The sequence below is a fragment of the Podospora pseudocomata genome (assembly GCF_035222375.1).
Source record: "Podospora pseudocomata strain CBS 415.72m chromosome 2 map unlocalized CBS415.72m_2.2, whole genome shotgun sequence".
NCBI lineage: Eukaryota > Fungi > Ascomycota > Sordariomycetes > Sordariales > Podosporaceae > Podospora > Podospora pseudocomata.
The window spans coordinates 2,559,773-2,574,790 of NW_026946366.1; the positions used below are offsets into that span (position 1 = coordinate 2,559,773).

At 51.8% G+C, this 15,018-nt stretch overlaps 3 protein-coding genes across 3 annotated transcripts; 1 reads left to right on the forward strand and 2 right to left on the reverse strand.

Annotated features, from left to right (window-relative positions):
• Window positions 1-135: 135 nt before the first annotated feature.
• QC762_212120 (uncharacterized protein) lies at window positions 136-1,189 on the reverse strand (the record flags this gene model as incomplete). Its single annotated transcript, XM_062888108.1, has 2 exons — window positions 136-1,109; window positions 1,168-1,189. The coding sequence occupies 2 exons, from the start codon at window positions 1,187-1,189 to the stop codon at window positions 136-138; spliced, it is 996 nt and encodes a 331-aa protein (XP_062746310.1).
• A 737-nt stretch (window positions 1,190-1,926) lies between these two features.
• QC762_212130 (uncharacterized protein) lies at window positions 1,927-5,733 on the reverse strand (the record flags this gene model as incomplete). The annotated part of the gene is made up of 10 exons (XM_062888109.1): window positions 4,736-5,733; window positions 4,057-4,252; window positions 3,907-3,996; window positions 3,750-3,852; window positions 3,595-3,688; window positions 3,191-3,542; window positions 3,026-3,135; window positions 2,485-2,968; window positions 2,310-2,434; window positions 1,927-2,242 (listed from the first exon to the last, which is right to left on the reverse strand). Exons 1-10 carry the CDS (start codon window positions 4,792-4,794, stop codon window positions 1,927-1,929), a joined length of 1,929 nt encoding a protein of 642 aa, XP_062746311.1. The 5' UTR covers window positions 4,795-5,733.
• A 2,321-nt stretch (window positions 5,734-8,054) lies between these two features.
• Window positions 8,055-11,353, forward strand: QC762_212140 (uncharacterized protein). Its single transcript, XM_062888110.1, has 4 exons — window positions 8,055-8,805; window positions 8,872-9,154; window positions 9,209-9,843; window positions 9,902-11,353. Exons 1-4 carry the CDS (start codon window positions 8,370-8,372, stop codon window positions 10,630-10,632), a joined length of 2,085 nt encoding a protein of 694 aa, XP_062746312.1. The 5' UTR covers window positions 8,055-8,369; the 3' UTR covers window positions 10,633-11,353.
• Window positions 11,354-15,018: the final 3,665 nt, after the last annotated feature.

A 15,018-nucleotide genomic window follows, 5' to 3' on the forward strand; every position in this document is an offset into this window, starting at 1 on the left:
TGCTTGCTACGATGATATCATAAATGATTCTCCAACATAACACACTCAATGCCGTCCACATTCGCATGCTTATGCCTACATGGACACATGCAGCTCATACCGCTCACTAGAACAGATTCCGCTCCCAGGTACGCTCTATCCCTCTATCTCAACATCCTCCCCACCCCCACCTCTCCCCTTCCGTCTCTCTTCTATCCTCTTGACCATCTTCTGCTTCCCTTGCCCAACCCAACTCTTGTACCCCTCCTCCCCTCCCTCCTTGAGCCTATACTCCACCACCCCCTTCAGCACCTCCCCGGCAAACCCAACAAAGTTGTGTTTTCTCAACGCGTTCTCAAACTGCCAATCCCTCCTCTTTTGCTCCTCCCGCTCCAACAACTCCACATCGCCCAACTCCCTCGCCCTGATCCTCAAGTCTCTCGTCATGGCCAAGAGGTTAAACCTAATCTCTGCGTCGCCATATCTCGCAATCCGGCGCTGAATCACCTCCATGACCTTTTCAGGGAAGCTCTCCTGCGTGCAAGGCCCATGGGAGATGGGAGCAGGCTGGAGGCCGTCCAGTTCGTAAAGGGTCCCGTTAAAGGGCGTGTAAGCGATAAAATGAAACGCATCTTCCGTCTCATCGTTTGGGTTGCGGGTTGTCTCATCCACAAAGGGAGACGATTTGGCAAACGAGTTGTGCGTGTCTCTTATGACATCAGAATTGGAAAGCGCCTCGCCGCGGAACTCGGGGGGGAGGTCGATGGTGAAGTCGCGGAAGTCTTTGAGGACGGGGCCGATGTCGATTTTTGTTTCTTCGTCGTCGGAGCCGGAGGTTTTGTTGAGGAGGACGGAGAGGAGGGCTTGGGTCCCGCAGGCGTTGGGGATTGTCTGGGCGGCGAAGAAGAGCTTGTTTTCGGCGATGGAGTGGTCGAATGCTCCGTCGAGGGGCTTGTCGCCGGTGGCGCGGTAGGGGGCGTCGGTTGGGTATTTGAAGAGGAAGATGACGCCGTAGACGGGGTGGAGCTCGGCCAGGGAGGAGGGGTCGAGGGTGAGGAGTTCTTCGAATTGGACGTTGCGGACGCCGAGGTTGGTTAGGAGGTAGGTGAAGACGCCGGCGTCGGATTCGACTGGGGAGGGTTAGTATGGGGTGTTTGGTCGGGGATGGGGAGGGGGAGGGAGACATACTGGTATTCCAGCTTCCACTCATTTTGCTGGTTGGGGTTGACAGGTTACTCGGTCGAGGAGATGTCTGTCTCGAGGGTGGGATATTATTTCGTTGGGCGGGTGACCCAAAAATTAGTATCTGATCGAACTGGGAAAGCCGTTGAGCCCGACGGGTCGGTTGCGTGGCTCAGGGAGCTGTATGTAAACCGAGTTACAGGCCTCAAGAATGTTTTTCGGCACTTGGGATTTTCTTGCAATGATGCGGTTCATCAACAGCTGGAACGTTGCAGGTCCGATAAGATAAAGATGATGGATGATGCAAGCTTGGGAGCCTGAGCTGTCCAGCTTTCTTGGCGACGACAGCTGCGTGCCGGCTGATAGGTTTGTGCATCTTTTCCCAAATAATGTCACCAGAGCAACGATGCAGCCCCTGAAAGCCCCTAAAGATGATGAACTATCTCGGTGCCTTTTATCCAACAGACCTTTTTCCAAAATATAGATACAAAAAAGAAATAAAATGACGAGAAAAGAAAAAAAAATGACACAGAAATTATATAAACAGCGGAAATCTAAGTCCGACTCGCTGCCTGTACCTTCGACCCAGTATCCTCAAACGTGAAAGACAAAATGCAAGCAAAACAGCAGCCAATCCAACCAGATTCCCCAACCAGAATCGAATCTAATTCCTCTACCATCTACCACAGCTTTGATCCCCCATCCACCACCTTTATAAAATTCTCACGGCCTTGGGTAATTAACCAACTCCTCCTCCAGCCCCCTCTACACCCCCGTCGCAGCAGCAGCAGTACTCTTATCCTCCACCGCCGCCGTCGAGTTATTCGGACTCACCCGATGCCTCGAGCTCCCACCGCTCCCATCATTCGACCCCAGCTGAAAAGTCGAGTTCCTACCTCGGCGCTTGGTCCTCAGCCAAAAGATGGCCTCGCCGATTTTGCGAAAAAGCCAGGGGCGCTCGCCGGGGGGTCGCCAGGTCCAGTATTCTTTCATGTCGTAGTTTTCGGGCATGATGGTGCCCCGGGATAGTTTGATGATAGCCCAGATGCAGAGGTTTATGCCCGCGTAGGAGAAGATGCCGCTTGGGGGGGGGGGGCGGGGGGTTAGCTGGGGGTGGAAGGAAAGCGAGGAGGGGGGAAGGGGCTTACGCGAGAAGGCCGTAGGCTACACTGTAGGTAAAGGGGATAAAGGCCAGGGTGATGAATGAAGGGACTGCGTCACCGATGTAGGCCCAGTTGATTTTGGTCACTTGTCGGATCATTAGGCAGCCGACCTGTCAGTCGTGTTAGCTTGGTGAGCCTAGAAGAGAGGAAGTTCGCTTACCAGCATCAGAGTACATCCAGTAGCCCAAGGCGGAATTGACGCAAATATAGGGGCAAAGAAAATGCACAGGAAGAAACAAAATCCAGCAGTGACAGCCGTCAGCCCAGTCCGACCACCCTCAGCAATACCAGCACCGCTCTCAATGAAAGCCGTAACTGGTGAGCATCCGAGGAGCGCCCCGAGCGAGATACAAATCGAGTCTATGCAGAATGCAGTGGTTGAGCGTGGAAAGTCCTTATCTTTACCTGTTGTCCGTCTGCAAAACCGAGCCATGGAATAGAGTGTTGCTGTGCAGTCGATGATATCCACATAGAGGAGGGTGATCAAAGCGACAAGCACTTTGGTGTCGAATTTTTCACCCAAGTCCCATTGGATCTGGCCGAGGGTGTGTTTGATGGGGTGGAAAGCGACAATTTGGCGGAAGTATGCGAAGCGACGGTTGCCATCGTCCGTATCGGGGAAGTACGTGACGGCTGTGTTGCGTCTGGAGAAGGTTAGCATCCCAGTAGATAATGACAAAGAATTCCTAGGGATCTCTTACGGCCAAGACAGGATTGAAACTAAAGCAATGCCAATGACGATTGAAGCTCGAACCTTGAAAGCCATCAGGAACACCACGAACAGACCACCGAGACAAATACCAATCCACATCTGTGAAGTACTAAGTTAGCGTCCAAGTAACTCGGGATTTGGTTTGGGGATTTACCTTTGGGTTGGTCATGACCTCTCCAGTACACTCGCCATATTGATCCAAGGAACTAGCTGGACAACCGCCAATAGCCAAGGGTGTACTGATAGCTCCCGTGATGATGCCAATTCCAGAGGAATATGACATACCGATGAGCGTGAGAAACAGACCGATGCCAACACCACTGGCCGTTTTGATGGTACCGGGAATAATCTTGACCAGCCAGTGTCGCATACCAGTGAGGGCTAGAAACATGAAAATCCATCCTTCAATGAAGACAGCGGTGAGAGCAGTCTTATAGGGAATCGAGCCGGTCCCCTTTGCGCCAACGACTTGGTAAGTGAAGTAGGCATTCAAGCCCATGCCAGGACTGTGGAAGTGTCAGGACAATACGCTTCATCATCGAATAAGGAGCAACTTACCCAAGACAGACAGGGAGGTTGGTGAAAAGACCAAACAGAATGCTGGAGAAAGCGGCCACCGCAGCTGTGGCAGTGATAAGATCCAGCTTGACCTCTGATTTCTTGTCAGTATGTGTGACACATGAAGTATATGCTTTCATGAATTTTCAACTGACCTTCGTAGCAAGTTGTCCACTCCTTGTTGTTTACACAGTTGCCCGCGTTGTCGAGCGGTTTTTTGCATTCGCAATCGAACCCCGTGTCTGCGAGAATGGAGGCCTGTGAGGGTGTCAGAATACCAAGTGTAAGGAATATGCCGCAATGACACCTTACGTTGACGGCAATGATGTAGGACATGGTGGCAAATGTAGTGAGGCCAGCCCGCAACTCTGTAGAGAAGTTGGCATCGGGAATACTCTTAGGCTGTGGTAGAAGCATGTCAGCCGCCAGTGTTCTGTTTCTCTTACTTGGAGCCATACTCACTCCGCTCCCCTTGAGGTTGAACACCCGGCCAACGACCGAGTTGTTCATTCGCTCATCAACCCTCCCAACGCGGTCCTTGAAGGAGTCAAGTGCCCGTGCCTTCCAACTTCTGTGCCTTGTGGGCAGACTCCCATCAGCATGGTCATCAGCCTCAGGCGCCGAACAGCTCCCGACAGGTCCCATCTCAATCCCGGCGCTGCGAATGTCAGTATGAAAATTCATTGAGTCATGAGTGACAAACGGAAGCAGAAACGGGCAAAGCAATCCGAGGGGAAGCGCGAGAAGGAAATGACTGAATCAATCAACCCCGCCGCCCAGGGGTCGTTGTGTGTGTACTCCGCAGCCCAGACAGCCCCTTGTTAAGAGCGCGCGTGTGGGCAAAGAGAGCCTTGTTTCTCGGAAACAATCGAGCTCGGGGCATACAAGGATAGTGGAGGGGTACTCAGAGATCCCCAGAAGAATGAGGCACGACGGTGAAGCAATGCCCGGTTCCACGGCATTCCAACTTAAATGGCCGTCCAGAGCACCAGACGCCCTGTCTGACCGGCTCTGTCCGGGGTGAACCAGAAGACCTGGGACAAGTGCCGCAGCTGACCGACCCGGAGGCACGGCAGGGTGACAGCGGCAGCAGAGGGAATTCGACTGTTCAAGGAGATTGACAAGGCGGAGACAAACTCACGGCTTTTTCTTCGGACCCAGCTCAGGGCTCTCCCACGAGAAGTGGTCAAAGTGGTCCATGATGTCAGGGCGGGGGGTCGAACCATTCGAAGTGGGTGACAATTTTTCGAGGCGGTGGAATCTGCGAATCTCTCTTGAGAACGGCGTAGCAGAGAGGAGGGAGAGCTGGGTTTGTTGACAAACCTGTACAAGTCACTCTGATGGTCAGGGCGGGCTTAGATTGTGAGAGCAAGGTCAAGAATGGCCAAGGGTTCACAAGGTGTTGAGAATGTGTCCAAAGCACCAAGAGCAAGCAATGTGGGGATGTGGAAAGCAGTACTCCGGAGGAACAAGTCAAGAGAGCGGGCCTGGCCTTGGTACAGTCACTCGACGGGGTGCTACCTCTTATTGGGGTGACCTACGCATACTGGCCAGACCCTGACTGAGCAAGAGACAGAAAAGATAATCCAACTTATGATGTAGATATGCTGCGACTTAGGTAGACGGTCGCCCCGGAAAAATTACCAACTTCAAAATTTTGATTTGTGGATCACTGAAAGACCGTATCTATAAATTCCACATATCAGCACCCAATCGGACTAACAAACTCAACAGCCGGTAAGGAGGCGATATGGAAGCGGCAACCACTCAGTTAAATACAAAGGGTCCTCGACAAGTTCCGAGCTGGAGCATCAACGAGTGGGAGCCTCTCCCCTGTTCCTTTTTGACAAAGCCCTGATATTCCAGCCAGTCATGTAGGTGTAAGTGATGGAATACTGACAGAAAGGATGAAGAGGCGTGTAACATGAAGAGCACGCTGCCGCAGTGCCAGGCCAGGATCGGCAAAAGAAGCAGGCCGGAGATCACAAATTCTGACACGACATGAGAATACAGCCGTATTTCCGTGCTCACGAACCACGACTTGCTGTGCGTCAGTCAAGCCCCTTATACGGCAGGTGTCTTGTTCCTGGCGCCCCCCCTCCTTGGAGCCGCAGCAGAAACTTTCTGCATGAGCGCATGGCCGAATCTTGTTTACTCGCGTTGAAGCTGCTTGGTTCGCTGCTGCTGTGTCTGCTAAACGGCCCTTTTGGGGCGAGTCCATGCGGTTTCTGATGCACCAGAATGTTTGTCTGGTATTCTAAGGACCAACCGTTTTGCCCCCCCCCCCTCCCCTTTTTTTCCCTTCTGTGCTGTATGACAACCATAGCCGAGCAGTTCAAGACATCAACACCGAGTGCCGCCAGAAGGCACACGGCTACGGGCCGCAGGGAATCAGCGGAAGATTTGTCAATCGCCGTGAGGCAAGACACTATGCCATCTTTGGTAGATAAGGGCGTGGTTGAATATCCCAGCTGCTGGCGAATCTTTTGGCAATCAATCTGATCATTCTAAGTTGACCAATGCGGCGTTTAAACACGGTCTTTGTCACCGTGGCTGAACTGGTGGTGCCTCCAAGTACGAATAGTTCTGGAACAGTTGAGCTGACCATGTTATACAAATAATTTTCGACGAATCTGAGAATTATAAGCATATGAATTTCTGGAAACCGGGCTTTACCCTTTAAGCTGTCGACGGCAAAGCGTATGCATGTTGAAGCCTGGTTGGTGTGGTATAGTGTGGTGTGTTCTGAAAGTGCTGATGCGAACCCGCCTTTTGACCTTAAGAGACAATACGATACGGGCGTTGGTGAATGAAATTGGAAAGAGAAGCTCCAAGATCCACTGAGGCTCCATCTCCTGTCGGCAGTTGGGGAAAGAATGGATCGGTTCCCCGGATGCCACCCGATAGGGACATGGGTCAGCTCGATGGTTGGTGGATCTCCAGATCAACGGCGATCTTGGGCTTGGCATCAAACATGTGGGTCAGGGACCTCAAGCACATTTCTTCTTCCAACGTCTGTCAACGGCCCTCCTCATGGAAGCTCTATCTCGAACATGGCTGGATCAATATGTCAATATGCGGCCAGGGCTTGTAATCATTTGCAGAACTTGCTTTTTCATCTATCCGTGTTCTCTTTCTTACACCCATCGCGTGCCAGCATATCCGACGAGCGGGTGAGGCGGACTGCATGGGATAAGCAGGGGCGAACTGGGCAAACTTCATCTGTTTATTCCTTCATTCACCTGCCCGCCCGTCGCATTTACACCAGGAGCAGCCAAGCTCCCGTCCGTGTGGGACATCACACCTATGGCATCTGGCGTCCTCTGTGAGATCTGAGACGTGGGTGAAGTTCCATCGAGGAAGGACGCGAGGAAGGACGCGAGGAAGGACGCGAACACCCCAAGCGTGGTTGGGAGAGCCTGATATCGGCCGTCTAGAGCAATCAATATTAGTAGTGAGGCGAGTGATGATGCTATCTCATCTTTCTTACCCTACCTACCTTCCACGGCAGCACGGCGGGATTAAGTGGGATTTTACTGCACGTCACTTACCTACCCTTTCCAATGCACCTCCGGACGGCTGACAGTGGTAGTACCACGTCTCTTGTGACCCCTATCAACTCATTGTTGTCCAACTTGGGCCGAGTCGAAGAGCGTCAAATAGCGGCCTTTTGTCGTCGATAAGGAAAAAGTATGCTCTTGATGACGCCGCAGGGCTGTTGGCATGGTCTTCGAGATCAGACGAGGGGCGGGCCGTGATGGGTGGAGGTTCACAAAAATGCGAGATGGTCTGACTTGATGAGGTAGATGGCGTTTGGCCGTTGAAGTTCCTTTGGCTGCAAAAATCAGCCCCAGACGACGCCATGTATCTGGAATGGCGATTTGTTTGGTGGACACACCTTTGCAGGACAGGGAAGGGGTTGACTTTGCGAACGCCGAGCTGCAGTCTAACGGCCGAGACTTCTTGTGAGGTTCTCAGGGAGCACAGATTTCGGTGCCCGCCAGTGGACCCCTTCATCCCACCGCTTGAAGTCGAAGCTACTGTACCTCAGCTGTCAATTTGACGACGAGCAGCTTCCTGATAGGCCTGCCTGCTCCTGTCATCATCTAACCTCGCCCTGGAAGAACGCCGCTTCTTCCTCCCCCATTCGCGGTTCGAACTTGCCTTTCCGGCCCCGAGAAAGGCACCTGGCACACAGCACGACTTCTACTTCCCTCATTGCATGCACGAGTGCCCAATCACGTACCGAGCGCAACCTGACAGTGTCTCACTCGATTCCCTGCATTGCAGGGGGATCATACTCCCATCTCAGCGTGTCCAGAGGCCAACAGCTACCACAACTTCACCAGCTCCTGTGTGGCAAGACATAATAATAATACACAAAAAATCAATCGCCAATCCTGGTCAACCTATTTATCGTCTTACCCCTCTTGTGAGGGGTTGGTTACGTCGGGTCTTTCATCCCCTTCGAGGCCAACTTGAGCCGATTCACCAAAAAAAAAAAAAAAAAGGGTCAGGGTTGGCTAGAGGGTTGATCTCGGCACTTGCTCTCCACCTCAGCCAATCTAACCCCAGAGGACCTAATCACAGTAATTCAGTAGCTTGTCGTTGCTCTTTCTCGCACTCGCTCTCTCTTTCCGGTGGGCTGGGCAATTGAGCATTAGTCTCGACAAACAACCAGTTTCAACTCGGCATCGCATACCGTATTGGCTCTTCCGGCATCCTGTAAACAGCCTCGTTTTCCTTCTGCTTTCGCCATCAGTGGCAGGTTCACTATGTGGGACGTCGACTGGTCCGACGTTTCTATCGAAAAGGTTGGGGAGAGACGAGCGCGCAAGGGAATCGAAAGAAACTCAAAGAAGGAGGATGTTCAGAGCGTACATGGGTCAACAGGCAGCCGCCCCTCCTCGACTGAAGAGCGACCAGCCATGAGCCTCTTTGAATCCATGGGCTTGAAGCGCAACAGTATGTCAATGAAGAACAAGAGGAAGGACACATTGCAGCCAGAAACGACAAAGGACGATGGCAAATCAAGACGGACATCTCTGCTGGCTGCTGCGGTTTCGGCCCTGGGCAATACAAACCGGTCGTCGACTGTGTCTGACAAGTCTCTCAGACTGCAGACAACGCTCACAGAAAAGGACATTGTAGAAGACACCACCACGGTAACAAGTGGGAGCTGGGGGGCGCCAACGGATAGATCATCCAAAGGTATGGTTTCTGGGAAACCCACACCATTCCAATTGCCAACACCGGCAGTGCTAATGTGTCCCCCAGAGTCAATGCTCTCCAAGTCCACTGCCCTAACAACGCCGTCTCTGGACTTTCAGGGGGAAGGAACGATGGGAGATGTGCTTGCATCAGAGGCACAAAAGCCCGTGCGCCCAATGAGCGACTTGATGAAGAAAGGCACAACCACCGACCACAACAGAGCTGTTGGTCCCGTGAGAGTCGCGAGCCTAGGAAACCAACCGACTATTCTCATAAACAACACAATACCGCAAATTCCGGCAACGCAGAATTCACGCTCAATATCCTCTCCATCAACAGAATTTGAGAAGTCAGTATCAGACTTCATTGACAAATGGTATGAAGTTATTCACGCGTCAGACAGACCGATTCCCGTCACCATGCCGGAGCCCAAACAGCCCAACGAGCAGCACCCTCAGTCACAAGGTGCTGTCAAGCTACCTCTGATGGCCCCTTTGCCAGAGGTCCCGAACCGACCTCCGACTCAACCTACGCCTCGTCCATCCAGAGCAAGAATGCTCAGCACTCTCCCACCCTCATATCAACCCAAGGGTTACTACAATCCAGATCGGTGGAAGCCCCCTGATCAGTGGAAACCCAAGCCGGGCAGTGTCGAAGAAGCTCCGATTCCTGCCACGGAGGCGTCTCCAGTTGCCCAAGAAGCTCCTTTGGTCGTGCCAAAAAAGCGAGTCCGGCTACCAAAAGACACCGAGGCTGCTTACGCGGCGACTTTGAGAGTTCAGGCTCTGCAGATGGAGTTAAAGAGAATGGCCCAGGCAACTCCTGAGGTAGCCCTCGCACGTCTCAAGGAGAACTGGGGTACTGTTACAGATCCCATAGTCTACCAGCAGCTTGAGCAGGAAAAGAAGCGATGGATGCTGGCCTCCCTGTACGGGATGGAACAGCAGATCAGGGGCGGTGACAATACAGCTGTCACTGTGGCCGGAGCGCAGCCATTTGTCCAAGGTCCAGATGTCTTGTCACTGTTCGATTCTGACTGTACGAACCATCTGCTCTCTTCAATAGCTTGAAATCCCCGCTAACTCGTCGTCTACAGCTACAACATCCTATCTCGCAGTCCTCCACCCGGAGACGAGTATCAAGCACATGAACTCAACTCCCATTCCTCATCTTCAGTACCCGAATGTCCAGTCCTTTCCCTGGCCTGTCTCACCTTCACTTGCCCTGGAAGCGAACAAATTCACCTCGGTCCATTGTTTGTCCATGCCCTCTTTGCTGGCAAGCCAAGAGATTCCCCAGCTTCTCCAGAAGATCTACCACTGTCTCGCCCCTCAAGGAGTGTTGCATCTTGTGGTGATAGATCCATCACCAGTAGCCCACTCTCTAGGACCACACATGAGAGAATGGCTGGAAGAACACCTGACCACCAGCCTGGAGGCCGAATTTCGATGCATCACCCCCAGCAGAGTGTTTCCGAGATGGCTGGAGGCAGCCAAGCTCGACGGCCTAAACAGTTTCACCACCAAGAACAAGTTCCAAGCCATCCCGCCTTCCCAGTCGCGCCACGACAATGGCAAGGGCAAGGCCAGAGCAATGGATCCTCACGACCAGGAGGCCATGATTATGGGAGACCTCCGGAGCGTGGTTGGCAGGATGCTGTGGCAGGACATGTGGTCCAAGAATGTGCGCGCAAAGGCCTGGTGGTGGGAGATTACGGAATGCGTCGAGGAGTGCATTCAGCTTGGTACCTACTGGGAGTATTCCATCATCCAGGCAACCAAGAATGGTGAAGACTGTAGCGGCAACTCTCACCGCAGTTCGTACTAACCTGCTGGACCCAACGATACTGGGTGCTCTTTCTGACGATCACTTGCCAATGGAACCAGCTGTATCGAAACTCGACAACATTCTTGCTATTTGTTCCGTTTCGGCCTCCAGAGAATCAATTATTGACCCTGGAATTACAGGACAGAGCGACCGGTCTCCTTGTGCATCGAAACGGCTTTGCCATCGAGTTATTGTAACAACAGTTGGCTTTTTTATCGACCAAGGGCTCCCTCTATTCAGGCATGAATTTTTCTTTCTCTGGTACCGCGCCTGTTCTGACTTTGGACAAGTTGTGCAACATTCTCATGAACGGGGCCAACAAGAATCTCAAAAACCGGAAGCTGGGCAAACGAAATGGGGGGCTAGCCTTTTTATTCAGCCTGTATATTTGTCATAGAGATTTCCAAATCGGGCTTTTCTTTCACCGGGTAAGAGAGGAAGTTTCTCTTGAAGTCAGGGGGCAAGGTTGGAAACCAGGCTGGTTTGGTCAGTGGCTTTTGTTTTTCTTTTCTGTTCCCCCCCCCGCCCCCCTCACAAAGCTCGAGGATATTACTTAGCTTTGGGGGTCTTTTTTTTCATGTAGTGTATGTAGCTTCCGACAAGGAAACGAACTTTTGTATGATCTGGGTTTGAGTCTCTTTGGCTGATGTTTTGTCATGGGGATGGGGAAGGTTTTCTTTTTGTTTTGATGTGTTGTATGAATAGTACGTGATCATAGGGGAGTTGGGTTGGGGGGTTCATGATGAGGTTTGGGACATATGGGGGATGGCGTGAATGCGGTGTGATAGAGGTATGTGTATGAACAGGATGAGAGTGCTGAAAAGCTTTGCATACGCGGGTTGGGGGGGAGGGGACGGATGCTCATAGTCTACTAAACAAACAAACAATGCTAGTTTTTTCTCTTGTACGTTTGGTGGCTTTGGATGGTGAAACTGGTTGTGTCTTGTTATAACTCGGAGTGGTTACTTCCCTAGGTATGATAGCCACACACACGACAGGCAGCATAATTTCGCTCTTTGACGTTCTCTCACGGCGGTTGATAGGTTCACTTTTCCTCATCATCATTCTTCTCCGACTTCCGTTTCAACCTCTGCTGCTCGTAAATTATACTCAAGTGTGGGATTAGATCTGATGGACCCTGCTTCTTTCCGAGGGGGCATCATAGACATGTTCAACACCGGGCCCGAAAGAAAGCTGTGATTATCACCACTAAAGGGCATACACATATCTGTCTGTCTACTTTGTGATATGCTGTTTGCAACTGGCACCTCTCCGGATGCCTAGCTAGGCATGTATGTAGGCGCTGTCCATGTTGCTTGTAGCCAGTTCCTCTTCCATTCCCCAAAATCATCCGTGACGGTCGGTCCTTTATTATGCAAGGCTGCTCAGGTGGTTTCTGTGCTTAGACACCACCCCTGACCGCCGCGTAAAGTGTCTTTTATCCTGCGAACTTTGCAGAAAGATTGCATGGTTGTCGCTTTGTTGAAAACGAGGTGCAGTAGGCAGTGGTGGTTGACTGAGCGTTATGGATTAAACACTTGAAGTCAAGGGTAGTTATCTAAAAAAAAAAAAAAAAAAAAAAAAAAAAAAAAAAAAAAAAAGGCTTGGATATCATTGCAATGCGTCCGCGCATACAAACTTATTCGCCATTGAGAGACAAAAGTGACCATCGAGTGAATTGTCCAAGTTCGCCCTAGCAATGATAGGATGAAGGTTGATAAATACCATCACATCAACGTCACTTACACCACCCCATCACTGAATGCTGGATGCTGGATGCCACCCACCAACCACCACCCACCGTTACAAAGAAGGATGCCCTCCAAAAGCAAACACTAACGGCTCACCCGGCCGGGACTCCGGAGCAGGGCCATCAACGGGAGACTTGCATACATTGGCGGCCGGTGACGGTGCGGGGTACAGGCAAAAAGGAGGTCCAAGTCCCTCCCGCATTCTTGGGACTGGACCGACGACCAGGTTATAAGAGACACAACTTGGGACGACAACCCCCATTTCAGCCAATTAACCAACCCCTTTCCATGGGCCAGTTTCGACGCCCGCCCCCCCCCCCCCTCCCCTCACCTGCAGGCCACAGAACATTCCTTCCCACACATTTTTCTGCTGAAGAAAAAAGGCCTGAGCCCAAACAGAATGCATTCTGCAAAAGCAAGAATATTATGATGACCGTTTTACCCATCTGATCGGTGGCGTTTGCCGACGACCGGCGCACGGTTGTCATTCTTTTATTTATAAGCGGAAAAGTCCTCCGGGTGAGGCGTTCAATGGCTTCGGAGAACTGTTGACGCCGTTGAGCGGGTGGCTTGCCAGCTAGAACCAGGCACCTTGCTCTTTTCATTGCTGCGCACTGGGGATTTTCCAACAAATTCCTTTTTTTGTGTACGAGCCGGCGCGAGGGACTAAGAATGTTAGTTCCTCGTTGTCGAGCATGGTTAAGAAGGAAGCGGGTTCTTGGCCGTGTCTGAGCTTTAGGTCTAGGGGACCTCGCAAGGCGGATTGATTGGGTTGTGATTCTTGGGAGTCCGTGCTTTGATATTGCTTCAACAAAAGTGAAGGGGATATAGGTTGCGCTGAGTTAAGCTCAACGGGAGCGCCAGAATCGCAGTGTTATTGACACTGATTGCACCACCATCGGTGAAAGGCTGGCAGTGTTCTGTATGAGTGGTGATGGGTTGCTCAGTACAACTTACAAGCTCGCATAAGGCTGGCCGCCATATGACATGTAGGTTTGGCAACCAGCTCGCAGCTTCCGAAGCTGCCATACCAAGGCTCAGTCAGAAACTGGGTGTCGTATCCCTTCCAACCAGGCCTGCGGGAGAGTTGGTCTCTGCGAGAAGCGGCACGGGTGTCGGTTTCCATGCAGCAATACCTCGCTACCAGGCAGTCAGAAAAGATTGCAACGCCGATATGTCGACAGAAGCCCGCCCGAAAGGAGGGCAGGAGCTCTGGTCTAGAGCTATCCGCCTGGGAACCTATCAGCACAGACACACACCCAAACTTTGGAGTGTTTGGAGGTAGGAGGGGGTTGAACTTCCAAATCTCTCTGCCGGCCGAGCTTTCCGATAGAATCTCGATGGAATGAGGGGTTCCGTGGGGGTTTTTCTATCTCGCCTGTAGACGATGTGGTGAAGGGCGTGGTGAAGCACTCATCTCGTGAAGCAAGCGATGCTTGGAGTGTCGACTTGGCATCGGTTTTACCATGTGACGATGTATGTGGACGAGATCTGTAAATCTGTGGTTGAGGGGTGATGACTAGGACCAGGTCTCAAAACTCAAGTTTAGCAGCATCTTGACATGCGTGACAAGCTAAGAACGCCGAAGAGCCAACCCCTGAGCCCTACGAACTCGTGGTCGATGCCCTCGACGCCACCGGGCATGCCGTGTGGTTGACGAAACAAATCTTGGCAGTCTTGTCGACTACTTCGTACAAAACATCGATTACCCGTGTCGAGCTAGGCGAGAGGCATGTCGGGTAAAATATGATGAAGCATCTACCGGTGTTACAGACATCCGAAGTCGGATAATTGTAGATACGAATACTACTGCCCGTCTGTCTTCCTCGAGTCAACAGGGAATTGATGAAAGACTGCGAGACTCCGCACGCTAGCAACGGTTGGAGACAGTAGAACCCAAAAGTGGTTGGCGAAATGGTGATTGTCGTGAGGCCAGTCTGAGCGTGCAGGAGACGAGCCATGGTTGAGGACACAGAAAAACCTGGGTCTTCACTACAAGAACGGAGAAGCCATCTCAAAGCGGGGAACGCTAGCCGGGGTTGAAAACGGTCAACAGTCGAAACGGTTTTGGCTCACGTAATGGTTGCCGGGGGGCCTGGTTAGATGTGGAGTCCTCCCACGTGGTTGTGTGTTTCCCCCAGCCTCAATTCGATCCATCTCTTTGCCATTTTGATGAGGGAGGTAACAATGGATCTGATATCTTGTTTGGCGGGTCGAGTTGAGCACCATCTGAACCGGTAGCTACGAAATACTTGGGTAATACCCTCTTTCCCCGAGTCATTCAGACAGCCAGTTTGGACATCAACGCTTCGCTGAGAAACGTCAAAGCAAATGATGACCAGTGTGTCACAGCCCTCTTGCTCCCCTTTCACGACTCAGATCGTAGCAAACGCCTGGGCAAACGCTAGCGGTGAGGGCCTTTAGAAAGACACCGTCAAGTCCGTTTCTGTCGGGATATCCCATCATCCCAATACAGCCTAGAATTCAGAAGTGTCAATCGAACACGGATGATGTTTGGCAATGGAAACAGGAAGCCGTCACATCCCACGACATACATACAATCCCGTACAACCGGCAAAGCGTGGTGTTTCCCTTCTTCTTTTTCCATCCGATGGTTGATCATGCTGATGTCGAA

Coding starts and splice junctions, on each gene's coding strand:
- QC762_212140 (XM_062888110.1), top strand. CDS start 8,370: ATGTGGGACGTCGACTGGTCCGACGTTTCTATCGAAAAGGTTGGGGAG. Junction 8,806..8,871: donor AACGGATAGATCATCCAAAG/GTATGGTTTCTG, acceptor TGTGTCCCCCAG/AGTCAATGCTCTCCAAGTCC. Junction 9,155..9,208: donor CCATCAACAGAATTTGAGAA/GTCAGTATCAGA, acceptor CGCGTCAGACAG/ACCGATTCCCGTCACCATGC.